Source organism: Neltuma alba, unplaced genomic scaffold (genome assembly GCF_004799145.2).
Source record: "Neltuma alba isolate B1F8T4 unplaced genomic scaffold, ASM479914v2 tig00012057_pilon, whole genome shotgun sequence".
Lineage (NCBI taxonomy): Eukaryota > Viridiplantae > Streptophyta > Magnoliopsida > Fabales > Fabaceae > Neltuma > Neltuma alba.
Window position 1 is genome coordinate 117,176 of NW_021636621.1, and position 21,129 is coordinate 138,304.

The following is a 21,129-nucleotide window of genomic DNA, read 5'->3' on the forward strand; positions in this document are numbered from 1 at the left end:
ACCACTTCTTCAATTCCTACGTACCTAGACTTTCGCAAACCATGTTCTTCCAATTTAGTACATAAGAGGTGGAAAACATGTTTATCCACACTAAACATTTCAGGACATCGATCATCATGCCCATTCATAATGCCTTGTACCCATAAATTTCCTGTTTGCTCACTAGTTCTACAGGGTTGTTTAAACATATACATTTCACAGTAATGACCAACCAATGCACCTACTACTTCATATTGTGTTAATTCCTCATTAATCATGGATAACCGTCTTGAATGGTCATCTTCATTCCATTGTGAATCATCATTCCAATCCCTCAAAGTATCTTCATTCCACGGTGAATCATCATTCCAATTAGCCATTTCTGGAGTTAACCCTGTAACTATAATAACAACAAAGTGTAAGCATTATAAGGACTACACTAAACCCCATGTAAATAATTTTCATACTGCAAACAGAAAAACCAAACACATAGATGACAATTAGAAATTAGCATAAATATATTACATAGTCATTATTAAAGTTCCTACAACAGGTCACATCAGTTCAGGTTCAACCAGCAAACATTTCAAGTTAACAAGTGCAACAACTAAATCCTAAACTAAATCCTATTCTAGAGGTCCCTTCCATGTGTCTGGATCTTGTGCTGTCAGTATTAACCACGCCAACAACTTGCTTCTATCATGCATAAACCCCAAATAGGCTCGCCTAGCCCACCTCAACTGCGTAAGCATCTTGGCACATGCATAATATAGTTGATTGTCACCATTAAGCTCCTCAACGGTAGTCAGCTGTGCTAAAACCTTGTCAACTACTTGGGGATCTTCAACCAATGCTGCTGCTCGCTTGTCAGAAGCAGCTGCTATAACACTAAGGCTATCAGAAATTTTAGTAGACGCGGCAACTTTTTTCTTCTTCTTTACGTCAGACGTCTCACCCCTCTTCCTCTTTCCATAGCTTCCTAAGCCACTTAGTCCAGTACTTGCGAGGGTGTTTAAGTTGCAACCGGCAAAGTCATCGGTGAATTCTGCACTGGCTGTTGGGTCAACTCCAAAATTTTCATCTTCACTGTCCCCTGACCCTTCCTGTTGGTCCAGGCCAACTCTATAAACATCCTCCTCCTCTTCTGTACCAGCCTGTGTCATAGGTGTCGACTGGGGCTGTGAGGCTGATGGTGCGTACATATAGTCTCCCGAAGCCACAACATCTTTGAATATTTTCTGCAGCTCTGATGCAAATATCAACCCTTGATATCTAAATTTCTTGAAATTAGGGTCAACCTACATTACATTAACATAATTAGGCAAAATCAAACAAAGTCGTAACGGATATTCAAAATTAAAACTCAACCAACGGAAATAATTACCAGCAATTTTTGTTGCCACCACTCATCGGAGGCCAAAATCCTATTTGTGGCTACATCATAACCAATCCCAGTCTCTCCAGACATCAGTTTATCCCACAATTTCCAATCTTTTCGCAATATATCAAATCTATTCTTCAATTGCCTCCTGTCATACATTCTCCCGCTTCTTTCTTGAAAGTTCTTTTCAATTTTTCCCCAACCAGGCCTTGTAAATGATGTTCCTTGTCGTTCCTTGTGCGCTATTTGCTCGGCACAAACATCGATTAGAATCTTTGTCGTGTAAGGATCCCATGTCGCTTTTCCCTTATCATTGTCCATTTCTTTATCCTTTTGATGGAAACAAAACTAACTGAATCAACCAAAACCCTAAATATGTAATAATGAAAGCCACATTATGTAATCACCAAACAAACATATATACTATTTTCTTAATATTATTGTAAATGCATTTGTTATCAAAACTCCAATTATTATTATGAAGTCGTCAAATATTAATTAACACATTATAATTGCAAAAACTGTTTTGCTTTCTTATTCAAAAATTTCTTAAACTACAAACATTTAATCAGTGGTAACAGGTTGTGAAAAATTTTTCAAAACTCAATTAATCAATTGTTTTTCTTATTCTTTGAAAAAAAAATTGTTCATCTTTGAATTAGAACTGCCATATTTTAACATAAACTTAATTAATAATGACTTAATTAATAGAAATTTAATTAGGGAAGACAATTCAGTAGTTAATTACGTTATTAAAAACCAGCATTATAAGGACTAAAAAATTGTTATCAAATTACTTTCTTCAATCTATTTCACATAAAACCACTGAATGATCAGTGTAGCACTCTGATATACACTTCAATCTATTTCACATAAAAAATTGTTTTTTTGTACATTTTTCTTTCAAAATTCCAGCACCATTGCAACCGAATGATTAGTGTAACACTCTGATATACACATATACACAAGCTCATACGCACGTATACAATGACATATCCAGAATGATCATCACAAGCTCTACGTTCTGCTCCCCGTTAATTCACCTAAAACCACCAGCAAGTAGAGCCACGCGACGTCAGAAAACCAGAAGGCAAAAAATAAAAATATCCACCAGCCAGCAGGAACAGAGGACCACAAAAACCACCAGCGAACAGAGGCTGGCGACCATGAAAATACCAGAAGGAAACAAAATAAAAATAATAAACCGAATAGTGGCGACGGAGAACTCTTGACTTCCACCGGCGACAGCAAATCCAAGCAAGAATCAAACCAGAAAAGAAAGAAAAAAATTTACTCACCAACCTGTAACAGATCAACCGAACCGAAGGCAGCCAGAGATAGATCCCACGATGTATCAGACTGGCAAGACAAGATCCACGCACAGCTCGAAACCACAGGCAGACGGCGGCGACCTCGGTTGCAGACGGCGGGACCAGTTCAGACTCGCAAGGAAGAAGCACCTCCAGCCGACCAGGGACACCTCACACCCACGACTCGAAGCACACGACGATGACAAGGCCATAGCTCACGGCGACCAAAGAGGGACCTTCAGCGGGGCGACCAGCGACGGAGATGGTGTGCGACTCCTCGGTGAAAAAGAAACGAGTTGTGAGAGGAAAAGGAAAATGGGAGAGGAAAAAAGGACCTGAGTACCTGACATGGCAGAACGGGCAACAACATTTCTCTCTGTTTTTTTTCCGCCAAAAGCTCTTCTGGGTTAAGCATAAGCTCCTTCTTGCAGCTTATGGGAATTGGGCGTTCTATCAGGCTTTTTTAACATAAGCCCAATTGATTTTAAGTGAATCCAAACAGGTCCATGTTGCAACCCAGCTTATTTTAAAATTTAAGCTGATTTTAAGTGAATCCAAACAGGCACTCAATCTTTTGAATGACTCAATTTCTGTCAGTAAGGCTCGGGAAGCTACCTGCCTAAAGCTTCCCAGGTGGCCATGAAGTTCCTAAGTTGGAACCGCCATGGCTTTCGTCAAGCAACGGCAGTTCAAAGATGTAAGCAGCTAATCAAATCTAGTGATCCTGATGTTGCTTTCTTATCTGAAACTAAAATTAGCTTATCAGCTGCTTGTAAACCTCTTGTTGATTTGGGATATGGTTGTTTTGTTGGCTTGGATGCTATAAATAGGGGAGGGGGTACTATTGTGGCTTGGAAGCCTTTACTTAACATATCAATTTTAGATATTTCCCCTTTTTTCTGCCATTGTAAGGTATATCTAGTAATGACACTTCTCCTTTCATGCACGTCTCTTTCATCTATGGCCTCCTTAACAAGATTTGAAATATGTCCTATAAAATTGGGTTAGCTCCACTTCCCAACAGGTTAATGGTCCTTGGTTGCTCATTGGAGACTTCAATCAAGTCTTCTATCTCTCAGATGAATTGGGCTCTACAATCCATGCTCTTCTGGATTATGTGATTTTCGCCATTGTACTGCTGGTTCAGCTCACCTTCTGAATATTCAACAGCATAGGCCAAGTATTACATGGACTAATAAGAGGAGGGGGTCTAACTCAGTCTTGAAAAGGCTTGACATGGCTTTTTTCAATTTACCTTGCCTTCACTGCTTTCCCTTCTCTTCGGCGAAAACCTTAGCTATTGCAGCCTCAGATCATAGTCCCATCCTACTCTCCACTGAACATCGCCAAAGAAAGACGAAGCATAGAAAATTTGAGGCCTATTGGAATCTCTTTCCAGATTGCAAGGATATCATTAATTAATGTTGGTCCCAGAATGTAAATGGCTCTCCTAGTTTCAATCTTCATTGTAAATTGGACAGAACTTTATCCGCTCTTTTTAACTGAATTATCCAGAAGCCAAACGTCTCGACTAATCCAAATTGAGGAGACTGGAGAGATACACACACACATATGGGTGGAAACCTCCATCTCCAGCAATTTGTCTATTCATGAAACTCAAAACCTTTCTTGAGGAGAACATGCACCAAAGTTAAACCAACCGTTGTTGCTTCAAATTTTTTGAGTCAATAACTTCGTAACTATGGGGAGTCATTCAATTGAGCATAAATCATAAACTTCTACTCTTTTTAGTTAGATTTAAAATATTTTTAAAAAAAATAACAAAATAAAAAGGAGCCAGTCAACTCAGCATGAGTGATAAGAGTTGTCATTTAAGTGACTATAGGTTCAAATTTTACCTCGTGCATGCAATGACCTAGCTAGTTAGGATATGATCTTTAAAAGTTTTTTATTTTAATAGTTTTATGGAATTCAAAGAAATAAACAAAAAAGGAGAGTTCAAGAAAAAAGAAGAAATGCGACAAATATCGTAATTTCCAATGTTTTTGAGATATTGTATCATTTATTCATTGTTGTTTGTGTGTTTGGGTGTGTGAGTAGTCCTTTCTATAGGATTAAAACAGTGTTAAGCAAAATACTGGCTAAATAAAAAGTGAGCAAACATAATTATCAAAATGGTTAAAATATACCTCAAATAATAAATATATATTTTTGCTAAAACAAAAGTATCCTCTTAGAGGCAATCCTATTTGAAACACTATCGGGTACTACATATGAAAACTTCTTCCAACAGGAATTTAAACATTAGTTCGTCACGTTACGAGGAACTAATTTTTTTTATTAGACCCAATTTACATTGGTAAATAATAAACGCGCACACACACGCTAACTTAAATGGGCCAGGTCTAAAAAGCTTGCTTACCCTAAAATCGCAACCTTAACGGGCTCAGGCCAGCTCTACTCATTGATGCTTATGGTGGCCGACCCACGTTGAATCAACCAAGAAAATACTTTAAGATCTAGTGTAGATAATTATTATTAGCATTAATATTCTATAATTGAGATATTTTTATATTCTCTTATATTTCTTTTTCATCTCCTTGATATAACTAACTTCAACTATTATGTTTCTTAAAAAAATTAATTCATTTATAATAATAAGTGTTTGATTTAAATTTTGTTTTAATAGAAGTTCCTTACTTATTAATGAAAATGGCAAATAAAGACTTCTAATATGTAAAATTATGATTTGAGACTCTTAATTTGAAAAATAGTAAATAAAGACCCGGTCTCATATTGCAAATATAAAATCTTGGTGAAATGTCTGAAATGTCCCTCAGTCAAGTTGTGATTTGGTCTACTGAAGTTGTCATTCACTAAAGTGAATTTGTCATTTTCTATAGTCAACTTGTCATTTGACATATTTACAGTCAAGTTGTAATTTAGTCTACTGAAGTTGTCATTCATTAAAGTAAACTTATCATTTCCATAGTTAATTTGTCACTTAACCGAGAGACATTTTAGACATTTTACTAATATTTCATATTTGCAATATGAGACCAAATCTTTACTTGTCATTTTCTAAATTGAGGATCCCAAATCGTAATTTCACATATTTGGGGTCTTTATTTATCATTTTCCTTACTTATTATTTATTTGTTTTTTGGCCTGAAATTTATCACTCATTTATTTGGACATTTACGACGCTGATGGTACAAAGATTAACTGGGGTATTATATTACATTATATATGTGGTCTGGCAGATAGGCTCCTATCAAGTAGGTTGTTCTGGCAAAAGAAAGGGGGGGGGGGGGGAGAATAAGCAGGTTGGGGGTTCAAGTCGACGGTATGAAATTTCAACTGATACTCATTCTCTCTGAAGTACGATATAATAGTTATTTAATTAATTAGAATAAATTACGATAAATCAGTTAATTATAATATAATGTGTGTGTGTGTATATAGAGCATGATCTCAGGAGAAAAAAAAGTAACAACTTTATTGACTTGATGCTGGTATTTAATACTTAGTTAATGTGCAATTTGCTTAGAAAGTTCTTACTCAACAATACTGGGAATTGAGAAGTTTTTTTAATGCAAATTTATCCTAAAAATTTGAAATTATACCATATTGCTTCCTATTGTTTAAAAATACTGATAGTCAATATTAATTTTTTAATAGTGGAAGGAAAAATTGCAATAATTTTAAATTTTTGGAGCAAATTTATATATAAAAAAAAACTTTTAGATGCCTAATATTCCTGATCAAAACTAGGGCCAAATTTGCACATTAACAGTTTTTTTTTGTTTTTGCACAATGTCATGAAGAGGCCCACTAATCATATGGATCGTAAAAGCCCATTTAGACACTGATGGGCTTTGGAGTAATGAGAAGTATTTAGAGGGGGTGAGGGCATTGTGAGGTGTGTGGAATTTTGTAATTTCCAAAGTCTCTTCTTCTCTCTGGCCTCTGTGACTTCCTTCTGAGTAGTTTCCTTTTCTCATCGTTGCTCTTTGCATTTATCATGTTTTTAGCACACCGTTGCAATTATTATCTTTTTAGAATACTGTTATTATTTTTATTATGAGTAAAATATACTAATAATCACCCTCCTGCTTTACCTAAATTAAAGAAACATCTTTCTCATTTTGAACACATACACGAACCCATTCGAATGCCAGGGTTGGATCATGGAAAAATGAATAGCTGTTTTTCCTTAGTTCCACATGCTATGCGGCTTTTAAAATAGGGCTAAGATACATGTAGCATCTCAAAGAATTTTGTCAGGTGTGCTTAATTTTTTAAAGTATTCTTTAATGCACCCAGTGTCTTAAAATATCTTTTCAGATGCATCTAGTATCTTTAAGTAATTTATAGTGCATCTAGCACCTTGAAGTATTTTTTAGGCGTATCTAGCATCCCAAGATATACTAAAAAAAATTTTATGGTGTTTAATATAAATTCATTTGATGAACCTTTTGAAAAGTTAATGATAGGATCAAAAATGCTCGTGAAATAATATTTTGAAAACACAACTGCTTCTGAAAAAAAATTAATACTTTAAAAACAAAATTACATCACAAAATATTTTAAAATGCTGGATGTATTTAAAAATATACTACCTCCGGTCTTTATTATAAGACCCTGTTTGACTTTTTGTTTGGTCCTAATTATAAGACCCCAATCCATTTTGTCTCTCATATTTATGCATTTTTTTCCAAGATAATCCTTCTAATAATAATAGTTCTAGCCAATATACTTCATTAGCAAGGATATTTTAGGAATGACAACACTTATTTATTACAAATAACTAACTTAACTTACTTCCTTAATCTCTTCAAATAAATCAACTGGGTCTTATAACTAGGACCGGAGGTAGTACTTTAGAATAATGAACACACTACAAAATACTTTAAAACAATAGATACACGTGACAAAATACTGTTAAATGTACGTTAACTCTTTAAAATATTGCGTTCAATTTATTGAACTAATCGCATAATCAAAACATTTATTTATTTATTTTTTAAATTAGGCCTAGAAACTTTTCTTGTGCTTTTCAAGGGACTAAGATTGTCTTGGGATTTAGGATTCAAGAAAGTCATTTTTGAATCAGATAGTAAGATTCTAATTGATATGGTGCTATCAAAGGATAAACAACAAATCTATAGCTTGGCGCTTTCTCAGGTTCGAAACATGGAATTTTCTTGGGAGCTACAAGTTCAGCATATTTAGGATGTTCCACACATTTAAAAAATATTTCAGAATATTGGATAATTAAAAAATATTTTAAAGTACTAGATGCACTTAAATAAATATTTTAAAATGTTAGATACATATGAAGAAGTACTTCTAGATTTTCAAATTCTGTAAACTTCTGACATGATTCACTCAAATTTTGAAAATTGGGTCTCTTTAGGCACATTAAGCTATATTGATGCTGTTCATACTTAAATTGAATCTCTTTTTCATACCTTTGCTCTAGTCGTCGTGTTTTCCTCTTCGTTTTTATTCATTCTACCTAAAGAATTTGGAAATATCATATTTGATAATAAGAAAATTTATAAAGAGTAATTAAATTTTAACTATTTAAGCAGGTTATTTAATGTTCCCTCCAATATTTAATATTTAATATAGGAGCTAGTTAGGAGTTAAAATTTAGTCATAAATATAATATCTTAATCAATTTTGTATCACATATTTATTATTGTTTTTTTAACTAATTTATCAAATTCATGAACTAATACGCAAACTATCTTCAATTTCAAATATAAGAGTTAATTTGTAATGTAAATTGCACTACAAACTAACTCTTATATATATTTACCTATCTGTCTAACTCTCATATGTTTATTGTTTGACTAGCTCTTATGATTACACTACCTTCGGTTCTAACACTTGTATGTTTACGTGTCTATCTATACGAACACACAAGTGTTGGTTACTTCCATATATAAGAGGAACAACAGTGATACATGGACACAACAATTGAACGTTAAAAAGAAAAAAACCCTATCCTCAATGTGAGTAAAACTGTAAAAGTAATAAACCAAGGCTCGATCAAGAAATATTACACTATTTAAATGATCTAATATCAAAAGCCACAAATAAACTACACTAACATATAAAAGAGCAAATAGAAATGAACACACAAATTCAAATTCGATAATGAACTTGGGCCATTCTTCTCATGGGATTGAAATCCAATAACCCAACCATCATCATCATGTAACACAACCTGTAATTAATAATGGATGGCCCGGTCAATTTTTCAGATTGGGTCCAACATTGTACACAAGAATATAATTACTATTACGCCGAAAAAAAGAGAATCTAATCAACTTTTGCATTAATTAATAGACTAGGTCAATCTATGATTAAAAACCTAAAAAAAGGGAGAATGGAAAAAAGAAGAAACTGAAAATTAGTAAATGACAAATCAGATTTGATAATAACACTTTATTTGGTGTTAACAACATTAAATTTGTAAATGATAATAAATTTTTATTGACATTCCTTATTTGGTATTTACAAATTTTCAACTTTTTTTTCTCATTTTCTTAAAAAAAAAAAAGGTTCCGGGACGGAAATTTTATTATTTGAATCAGTCAATCATCCTCCACACATTGGGATCCCTTTTTAGAGGCGCAGTTGCTGAGGCATACAAATTACTCCGTTTTTCCATAATTTCATAATCATTTTTAATTTTCTTAACAATTTTTTTTCCATATCTTTGTCTTTGTGACTTAATTGGTTCTTCTAATGTAGTCAGCCTACCCGATGAATTTTGAAAAATCATGTATATTTGACATAATGACAAGATTTGAAAAATTACCAGTACTAATTAAATTCCAACTATCTAAACAAATATATTGTTTTTTGAATGACACGTAGTTAAACGACATGTTCATAAAACAAAGACCTCATCACTAATAATCAATTTTAAAAAATTAAATGAAATATTACATGGAAATATACTTTCTCCCATTCTTAATATAAAATCCACTTAACTAATTTAGATAAATTTAAAAAATTAGTTAAATTAATTATTTATTAAAAATAAGTATTGGTATTTCTGAAGTATCCTCTTAAATCATTTCTATTAAAATCACATTTTGATGTAGTAAGGATAATTTAAAAAAAAAAAGGTTAATAACTAGATAACATGAATTAAAGTTTTATATTTGGAATTAAATTTAACTCTTATATTTAAAAGGGAAAACTAATTTGAACCAGGTCCCAAGGTTTTTTTTCCTTTTTATTAACTCCTTTTAAGTTTTCACCGCCGTGACCGTTAATCCTTATCTGTCAAAACTGTTCAACTGGAGTGAACGGCCGTTAAAGAGAGCTGATGTTACATGTAGGTGTATAATTTTGACAGGGTCGACTCTTCTGCTGTGTAAATGTGGAAGATCTGAGAGTATAGAAGCTGTTTTCATCTCACTGGGTATGGTTCACTCATCACCTTCTCTATTCCACTGAAATTCACCCGCCACTGATAGTGACTGAGTAGAAGATGTTATTGGAATACCATATAAATCATAGGAAAAGCGGGCACTTAGAGGGGCTCATTGCGAACACCCATGATGAACAAGATGCTATTGACGTTGAGCAATTCTTAGAAGAACATCATACTGTAGAAATCCTCACCAAGTACTAGGAGATTGATGGCAAATATAAAGCTTAACTATGAAACGCAGGAACTAGTGCAGAGACGGGAATTAATGGTGCTGTGTGATTATGATGATGTGGATTCAATTTAATTATTGCAATTAAGATTAAGGATCAGTTTTCACTTGTAATAGAATTATGCCAAAATGCATATAGATAACAGGTTTTCACTTATAATCCGCCACTATCAGTTGCGGGTGAATCTCAGGGGAATAGAGAAGGCGATGAGTAAACCATACCCGACGAGATGAAAGCAGCTTTTATAATACTCTCAGATCTTCCACATTTACACAGCAAAAGAGTCGACACCCAGGTCCGCATTCAGTGCTCATCACCTGATTAGCAATCTAGGCTGTCCAGATCTAATTTGGACGGTTTTTAATATTTTAAAATAAAAAAAATTATATTTTTAAAGAATGATAGTTAGGAGATTATCTTTATTTTTTTATCCTATATATATATTAAAATAATTATTTTAAAAAATAAAAATAAATATAAAATTAAATCTGGACGGTCTAGATCTGATGAGCATTGGGTGCTCATCAGTTTTGATGAACACCCAATGCAAATCCGTCGACACCTTGTCAAAATTATCCACCTACATGTAACATCAGCTCTCTTTAACGGCCGTTCACTCCAGTTGAACAGTTTTGACGGATAAGGATTAATGGCCATGGCAGTGCAAGCTTAAAAAGAGTTAATAAAAAAGAAAAAAAAACTTGGGGACTTGGTTTAAAATGAGAGTAAACTATAAGGACTTTCAAATTAGTTTTTTCTTAATTTTATCTATTTATTTATTTGAGTTAACTTGTATCTATCACTCTAAAATATTTTTTTTCCAGTAGCACTCAATTCAATATCCTAAAGTAATTAAATCTTAGTGCATTCAGTATTCTGAAACATTTTTCTAGTAACATCTAGTATCCTAAATTAATTATCTTTTAGTAAACCCATCATCCTGAAGTATTTTTTTAGTAGCACCTAATATTTTCAATTAATTCATTTATAATGCATTCAATATCCTAAGTATTTTTTTAGTTACATCCAATATCCTAAATTAATCATTTTCTTAGTGGATCAAGCATCTAGAAGTATTTTTTCAGTAGCACCCAATATCCCAAATTAAGTTTTAGTGCATTTGCTATCCTAAAGTATTTTTTTCTCAATAAGACACAACATTTGAAATTAATTATTTTCTACTCAGTCTAGCATCTAGAAGTATTTGTCCAATAGCATCTACTATTACAAATTAATTAGCTTTTAATGCATTTTGTAATCTGAAATATTTTATCATCAATATTCTGCATCCTAAATTAATTAATTTGTAGTGAATTCAGCATCCCAAAGTGTCTTTCTAGTAGCATCTAGTATCATAAATTAATTTTTAGTGCATTTAGCTCACCAAAGTATTTTTCTAGCAGCCTCACTAACTAAAAAAAATAATCTGGACACACTAAAAATTAATTAATTTGAGATATTAAGTCTTACTGAAAAATATTTTACAATGCTAGATATAAGTTAACCCAAACAAAACAAAAGATGAAATTAATGATTTTTTTGTTTTTAAAAAAAAAACAAAGGGAAGGAGGTGGTATCCCATTCCGAAATGCTACCATTTGGAGGATGAGCAGGGAATGCGGATTTATTGAGTGTTACTAGAAAAATATTTTAAAATATTAAGTATATAAAAAATTACTTTAAGATATTAGGTACTACTAAAAAATTTTATGTGTTATGCTACTTTACACAAAAAAAAAAGAGTGTTCAGCATCCATCATTTAGACTTAAAATGATGTAATTTTGGATAGACTTAAAAATGAAGAATTTTTATAAAAATGTGTTGTTGATCTGAACTCACTTTTGGGGATTATGTGCAAATTCTTCTGAGATTTATTATGTAGGAAGAAGCAAGAGCTGCAAGATGGATGACAAGGGGAAATTCTCAACTTTGTTAGGAACATCAAACAAAAAAAATCATTGAAGCAAAGGGAGTAAAGAATGAAGTATCAAGTTAAAAAGGCTAAGATTGCATGATCCGTTGCGGCATCTCAACTAGAAAGAAAGGAGAACATCCATTGTTAAGGTGTCGCATTGCCTAACTGAATCCACCACGGTGCCTACCCATTTTCTAGGGCTACTTCTTTGTGTAATCCATCATGGCAGATGAGCTAATCTGCTATGACACTTGTCTCTTCACAACTATGCATTTCGTGCTTAAACATAAAAATAAGAGCATATAAAAGGGGAAACTCACAATTTTTAGCCAAATTTCAATTTGGGGATATGTTTGGATGACTCCTCTGTTAGGGTTTGGAGATTTAGAGGCTTGAGAGCTTTGGGCTTAGAGTTTAGAAGAGAATTATCACTCCTTTCCTCATCTATGTCAGTTTTCCTCATCTCTTTTCCGTTGTGTTTGTAATGGCTACAAAATACTTGTCTATTTGTAGCTCTTTACTGAACATGGGTAGTTAGTTTAGTCATTCTAGGATTATTTTGATCTATTTTATGGATTAGGACTTGTTTTAACTCCCTCTTTGGTGTTATTGATAATGCTATGTTGTTTTTGGCTTAAGTTTACTGCTTCCTTGTGTTTGGCTACCACTTGGAATGATTTATTTGATTGGTCTAAGCTTGAAAAAGTTAAATTAATTGTAAAACTTGGGTAAAAACATGCTAGACCTAGCATTGTCCACAAATAGATGATTTGTTTATAAAATAGAGATATATCTATTGACCTATTACTATCCATAAATGGTTTTAGTTCTCGAAGTGTAATCTTTTCAACTCAAGAAAGAGCTCAGTACTACAAAAGACACTTTTTACATCTGTTTTAGAGGGCTTTTCATGTCTATTTCAAGGGGGATATTAAAATGGGAAAATGACACATAAAGAAACCTGAAATGATAAAATGTCAACATGGGAAGCTAAGCAAATGTATTAATAGATAGGAAAGTGTTGCCTGATTTGGGATTATGTAAATGTTGGGCAATTACCAAAAAGCCCCTCATGATCCAAACAGAGAAAATGACTAGTGGAGGTGTGCAAGTTGTGGCAGGAGCTGGAGGAAAAACTTGGGAGGGACCATGAACGTGGGAGCATAAACGCGCGAAGCAACAACTGAACGATAGAAGCAAGTGAGGTTAGTATTCAGTGACTATATTGTTCGCCTCTCTCTTTTTTCCATCTCCTTTATGTGCTGGTTGATTTTCCTCTTCCTGTTGGATGGCAATATCATCGATGTGGGGATGGTTTTGAGGTAGAGAGGGTGGCGAAGCATGGAGATGGTGTGGGTATATAGAAATTGTGGGGAAGGACGGTGATCAGAGGGTGAATGCATGGGGAAGGAAAAACACTAAGGGAGAGGGGTTTGATGGTGTTACAAATGGGTTAGAGTGATTAGTGTCAGATAAAGGCACAATGTTGAAGGGAGATTCAAATAATAGAGTGGATTGATCCTGAGAAAATGAAGCATTAGTATGGACAGGAAAGAAATGAGTGTTTTGTTGCAAATTATAAGCATGAATGTGTCAAACCCTAAGTTGGTCGTGTAAGTTGATGATGATGATATTAAGTCATATAATCATTCGACTTCTGTTATCAGTGCAGGTAATGAAGGAAAATGAATTTCGAAGCTGGGTCATCTTGTGGGAAGGAGCTGTTATGTTATTTTCATGTGGGAGGAAAAGTTGTGACAAATAGTAAAGGTAAAGTGAGATATAATGGAGGTGGCGTGAGGTTAAGAAGCATTAAGGATGGGCTGACACTTGATGAATTGAGGCTAATGATATGTGAGTGGATTGGTGGTGATGGAAGAAATTATGACATTAAGTACACAGTGGCCTTTGATGAGAAGACAGTGATTGACCTTCATGAAAATGCTAAAATGTATAACCTCTTTCAATACAATGGGAACAATGGTCATGTGTATGTGGTTGAAAAAAGGCAGGTGGGTCCCCAACCAAGGGATAATGTAGAAATGTAAGTGGAGGTTTGTCCTAACTATTTGTTGTCATTTATGAATTTCATCTTGTCATTTGTGTTAACAAATCTTGTCATTCTGAATGCAGAACAGAGAGATTCATGGGCATGTCACAGCAAACGGAACTGGATGCGTCTCCCATTAGTTTGTGTTGTGATTATGACTGGCTCAGTGAAGAAAATGCTCGTGAATGTGACAATGATGAAATAAGTGGGCCCCTAATGTGGATACATCTATCGGAGTTGAAGATACGAATGGTAGTGAGATGGTTCATGCGGAATGGAGGGGACCTTTTACAGGAGTGGGCCAACGTTTTCCTAGTGCAAATGTATTTCGGGTGGCCAAGTATGTGAGGAATAGCAAGGAATTCATGTCAATGAGGTGTAAAGTTAAGGGTTGTCCATGGAAACTAAGTGCAAATCATATGGGGAAGAGTTGTGATGTGCTATGAGTGACAACATTTATAAACTGGCATGTTCATTTTGCCCAAGATAGCTTGGACGTGATGCATAGTGAAAGAGCTAGTTTGAACTCATCAATAATAATTGATGAGATGAGGGATCATGTAGACAAGCACACTTCTAATATAAGGAAGAAGTTGAAACAAGAGTATGGGATTGATCTAACATATAAATAGGCTTATAGAGTAAGAGAGAAGTCATTAGAAGACATATATGGCAGGCCTGAACAATCATACATGCTCATACCATGGGTATATGAAAGGCTAAAGGAAACAGATGAAAAATCTGTGGATAAATGGACTGCTATTGGGAACCGGTTTGAGCGTGTTTTCATTGCCTATGGGTCATGCATTGAGGGTTTCTTGGGTGGCGCGAGGCATATTATGTATGTTAATGGAACTCACTTAAGCAAACCATACAAGGGGACGATGTTGTCAGCTTCAGCTTATGATGCAGATAATGAGCTGATGTCGTTTGCAATTGCAATTGCAATTGCAATTGTCAAGGGAGAAACACTAGATGACTGGATGTGGTTTTTGTATATGATAAAAAAAATCCTGGGTTCTGTGAAAGTAACGATTGTATCAGATCGACAAAATGCTATCATCGGAGGAGTGGCATCAATCTTTGGGGGTCAAAGGCATGCCTTTTGTTATAGACACATCAAGGAGAATTTTAGTTCAGAAGTTATGAAAATGAATGAGGGGCAAACAAGGACAAATGACCTATCAAAGGAGGATGCACTACATTTATTGGATAAAATTACATATCTAAGGACAGATGAGAAATTTAAGGCAGCAATGGATGACATGAGATCTTTTTCTCCAAGGCTATTTGATTGGCTTATTCGTCATGGGGATGTAGATAAGTGGGCTAAAAGCAGGTTCCCATATAAAAGATGGGACAATATTACAAGTAATATAGCAGAATCATTCAATGCATGGATGGTCAATGAGAGAAAGCATACTGTACCCCAATTGATCTATGAGCACCGAGATAAAGTTGTAAGAAAGCTACATGCCTCCTATGTGGCTATGACCAAATAGAAGAATTGCGTTGGTCCAAATATAGAGAGTAAGGTGCTGGATATGGTGGCTGGGTCCGACCATATGTATGTTGAAAATTATGGTGGGGGAAGAGTGAAGGTGACAACATCATGTGGAGACCATCAGGTTGATCTTAGACTACACCAATGCAGTTACAGATCTTGGCAAATGACAGGGATCCCTTGTTCCCATGCTTGTGCTGCCATCAAGATTGTGCACGGCAATGTTTATGATTATGTTGATAATTGCTATAAAAAGTCATCACAAGAAAAGATTTATGCTTGCAGTATGATTCCTGTGGTAACAATAGACATGCCTCACCCAAATGACTACTATAGAATACAAAATGTTAGTGAGCAAGTTTTCTTGCTACCTCCCATTACATCTTGACCACCAGGAAGGCCAAAAGTAAACAGGGATGAATCACAGTTCCAGAACAAATGGATATACCAATGTGGAAGATGCCACCAACCTGGACACAAGGAGGAATTGCAAAAATCCTAACCCATCATGAAGTTTTGAGTACAGTAGGGATGGGTCATTTTTTGGTGTACATAGTTGTATGCTCCGCCTTTATCAACTTTTTTGGGACTGGGGTTGTAGTTAGGAGCTAGGTGGAGACATTTTTTTTTGTAAGTAAGGTGATAGAAATTTCAGTGATAAGGGAGCATTAAGTGTGGCTAGTATCTTAATGTCCACTTGTCGTTGAATACATGAAAGGAAGTTACTGTTATGGAAATGTTAGCTTTTATTAATGACACATTAGTTGTTGTCATTTTTAAATTTGTTCTGGTCATTGGGAGTGATGCTATCAGCATAAGTTGACAGTTGATGTTAAACTGATGTTATATAATCAGATTAGGTTATCCTTATCATTATTGTTGTCATATTCAGATCACTTGTTGTTATTTTTAAATTTGTTCCGATCATTGGCAGTGATGCTATCAGCATAAGCTGACAGTTGATGTTAAACTGATGTTATATAATCAAATCAGGTTATCCTGATCATTATCGTTGTCATATTCAGATCACTTGTTGTCATTTTTAGATTTGTTCCGGTCATTAGCAGTGATGCTATCAGCATAAGCTGACAGTTGATATTAAACTGATGTTATATAATCAGATCAGGTTATCCTTATCATTATCGTAGTTATATTCGCTTCACTTAGTGTCATTTTCTGTTGGATACCAACAGGATATATTGAAGTAAAATTGAGTGACCTGAACAAAAAATGGAAACCAATAGCACATGTCCAATGGGGTTGTTGTCATTATCTATTTTGGTGTGGTTAAACTCATATTCATTCATGTCACTGGGGAATAAATTGGCATCATGGATCTCAACAATCATAAATTTATGGACACCACTCTCTGTTAACCATAACAATACACAATAAATTTTTGGTCAGCCTACAATGCACATTACATATAATAATCTAACAGAGGACAAGTGAATTATGAACCTAACATCGAGACACTTAAGACCGACGCCTTTTCTTGGACTTTGTGCTCTTGGTTGGTTGTGGTTGTCGAATAAGAGCCAATACCTTATCATGTTTTTCATTCATTTCATGATTCACCAACCACCATGTTAGGTCACGATGAAAGCCAGCAACTTCTTCCTCTGTGTAGGTAAGGGTCACACCAGGTTCCCATCTTCTTAGCCACATCATGCAGTGCACCCCACAATCCCTTATGTGGACGCAACAATATCAACACAGTTAGTTAACACATCTGACATGTGCATTTACTACACAGAATTCAAATTTGACAAACTGATAGGTTATTCTGCTGGGGAACTTTTGCAAATATCATGGGAGACATTGGTTTTTTCCCAACCAATCTTGGCTTGACCAAGTCTAGCATAATATTCAACCTCATCCTCTGCAAAAAGATTCAGGACCAATATAGAAAGTTTAATGATTTTACAAGTTCAAAAACTAGGGTAAAGACAATGACTTTTTCCTTACACAGTCATCCACAGCCATTTGCACTGGGTCTTTGATGACAACCTTCTTCTTCTTCTTTCTGTCCTTGGTTCTGAAATGGTCACTCATGGAGTCTAATATGTGGAAATCCAATATGCTAGGCGAATGGCAACACAAAACTAGTGTTGGCCAACAAGAGCCGGACCAATTATGAAATCACATTTAGCTAAGTTGTAGCCAAGGAACTCAGGAAGAAAGAGCTTCTTATATTTTTGGGCTTTCCAGGTTGGATCATGTGCCATCATGTTCTGCATGACATGAAATTGTTAATCCATTAATAAAGAACAAGTCATTTCCAATTCAATTGCTGTAATTGGTATTTGCATTCAGAACTATGCAACCTCACTATGAAATCCACATTGAAAATTTGCCTCTTCCCTGGCCCCAACTTTGCCTTCATGTCCTCCATCACTGCCTTGCACACCAAATTAAGCACCTACAGAAGACAAGTGAAAACGTCATTCTAATATAATAATCTCACCAAACACTATCAAACATAATCATGGGTGCAAGGACAGACCATTCTAAAATACCTTGTTATTTACTCCGTTCACTCCACCTAGGGAAAACAGCTGTTATCTGTCTATATCTTCATTAAACATTTTGATGACAGTCCTGCAAACATTGTTAGATGTCAGTAATAGAAAGTATGGTGTTAGGGACATCATCACTTGTCATCCCCATGTATTTTATTATCATTTTCAATTCTATTGCTATCATTGTCAGGGTACACCGTGTCATTTAAGAACAAAAGGCTAGCTAGGGATATACTTACATCTTCCCCTCTTCCTCTCTCTTAGGTCTACGGGATATTAAAGTGTGCCTTTCCTCCTTTAGCCTCTTCGTCCTCGGAGCTGTCTTAAATTCCATCCACGGAGATTTAATTGTGGAACTCTTTGCCCTTGTTGACCTCTTAAGCTCAGTCAATTTTTCAGGCCCTCCTTCCTCCCCATTGTCGCTGCTCACCTATTCGCGATCTGACAACAAAGGAACATTGGTAGGGGTCATTGTCAGTACATGTGTATCTTCCTCACCCTCATCATCTGAATCCCGAACCTCCTTATCATCATCTTCCGCCTCTTCAACCACATAATCATGACTGACTTCTATGTTATCATGGTCATCTTCCTCCTCATCAACCACATGACCTCCTTCCCTGTCATCATGGTCATCTTCCTCCTCATCAACCACATGACCTCCTTCCCTGTCATCATGGTCATCTTCCTCCTCATCCTCATCGTCGTCATCATCACCTCCACGACCATCATGATCACCCTCATCTTCCACCTCCTCAACCATGTAATCATCACTAACTTCCTTGTCATGAAGGTCATGTTCTTCGTCATCCTCATCCTCATCCTTCTCATCATCTACTTTGTTGGTTTCATCCTCATCAAGTTCCTTATCTCCGCTTCCCGCTGCAACCTCTCTTGCAATCTCCTCCACCACTCGGTCAACATCATCAGCTTCTTCAGCATTGTTACCACCTGCATCACCAATTGTTTCAACCCCTTCTTTAGCAGGGGCATTCTCATTCCCCATCCCCTTAACTTTGGCATTCAATCCAATCTGTAGTTTGAGTAGCTCATCATTAAGAGCCTTCATTAACGTCCTCTGGCCTTCTTCAAGCTTCTTAACAAAATGAGCCCTCAACTCCTTCAATGCCTGCATACACAGTAAATGAAGATATCAAAAAAATTGATCACTGTTACCGAGTGCCAGTATCTCACTTGTCATTTGTACATAAAGTCTTGTCATCTCAAGTATCAACCTTGCTAATAGACTTACTTAAACTCAGGTCACGTATATTTTCTAAGTTCCCACATACCAAATCTAAAGACTGCAGAATTGGACTGTCCTCATGTCTTGCTGAGTAAACCTCGCTGCCACTACTTCCATGCAATATTCCCATGCTGCTACCTCTCTCTTTCTCTACCCTCTCCTTTATCTTCTCCTCGGTCCAATATTCAATAGGACTTGTTGAACCCCGGTCAACAGACAATCCTAGCGGGAAACACACAGCAAAATACAGCTGGAAAACCAAATAAAGATAGGTCACACTTCTGCAATAATAACATAAAACAAAAATATAGTGAACCATAAGAAAAATATTGACTTACCAGCAGTAAATAAAGACACCCTCCAACATTGCAGGTTCCTTTCTCCTTCTTCTTTGTCATCTTCACAAAGTCTCCCATTTCCTTCCACAGGTTCTTGATTACATATGTTGACCAATCATATTTTCCAAACCCATCCATCATGTGATGCATCACTTTCAACAAACATATATGTACAGTTGTGCTTGACCCAGGACATAAAAAAGATCCAACTGTATAAAGCATAAATAGGAACTCAAAATTGTCGCTTTCTTCCCCAAATAATATCCTCTTCAGTATCTGGGTAAATAGAACCTTCCAATAAGTGTCCTTTAACCTCTTATATTCCGAGTCATCCTCACTAACATCAGATTTCACTTCCTCCCTACCGTTAGGTACACCTAGAAATTCATGAGCATCTTTTGCCTCAATTGCCTGCCCTTGCCCCCTAATGGTTAAAAAATGCGTTGGTGGGTCATAGCATCTCAACAATGACACAAGTAGATCACATGGAAGTTGCTTCACATTCACATTAAGCAAGTTCCCAAATCCCATCCTCTCAACTTTCTGCCTTAACCACCTGTTCTTCTTTGCATACTCAGCCAATGATAGAAATCCGGGCAATGAGACCGAGTGTATAAGGGAACATCATACTTCTTCTTCTCACCTTTCTCTGGCTTTGTTTTCTGTGCCCTCTCATTATACCTATCTTTCTCTTTTTCACTCAGGGCCTTCCATGCCTTCCCCACTTCAATTTTTTCTTCTCTTGCGTTTTTACACTTCTCCCTTTGTTTTGCCATATACTCCCTTCTGAACAACACAAACCCACTGTGGACTCCTTTGCTTGTAGACCCTTCCCCTTCTTCCAACACCATCTCGTATAGTTCTGCAAAGCAAGGAATAAAAAACCGGACCGGACGCTGAACCGGTCAAGATAGTGGGTTAAGGGTTAATGGGTCAGATCGGGGTTAGACCGGGTTAAACCGGTAATAATTAAAATAATATGATTTAATTACAAAATATTTATGTAAATAATTTTTATTTTTATTTTTATTTTTTTTTTCTTTTTTCTCTTGTCTTTTTCCTGATTTTCTCATAGCCTAGTACAATCCCCTCTTTTTTATTATTTTATAGTTTACACTTTTATCTCTTCCTTCTCTCTCTCTCACGTGAATATCCATCAGACCATCACAATGTCCATCACAAGGTCACCTTTTTGGCTTTTTCTTCCTCTCTCCTCTTCAGCGCCGAATACTT

General features: G+C 35.5%; 1 protein-coding gene across 1 annotated transcript; it reads right to left on the reverse strand.

Annotated features, from left to right (window-relative positions):
• Window positions 1–605: 605 nt before the first annotated feature.
• LOC114721688 (L10-interacting MYB domain-containing protein-like) lies at window positions 606–1,681 on the reverse strand. Its single transcript, XM_028907535.1, has 2 exons — window positions 1,364–1,681; window positions 606–1,277 (listed from the first exon to the last, which is right to left on the reverse strand). Exons 1-2 carry the CDS (start codon window positions 1,679–1,681, stop codon window positions 606–608), a joined length of 990 nt encoding a protein of 329 aa, XP_028763368.1.
• Between the last annotated feature and the right edge of the window lie 19,448 nt (window positions 1,682–21,129).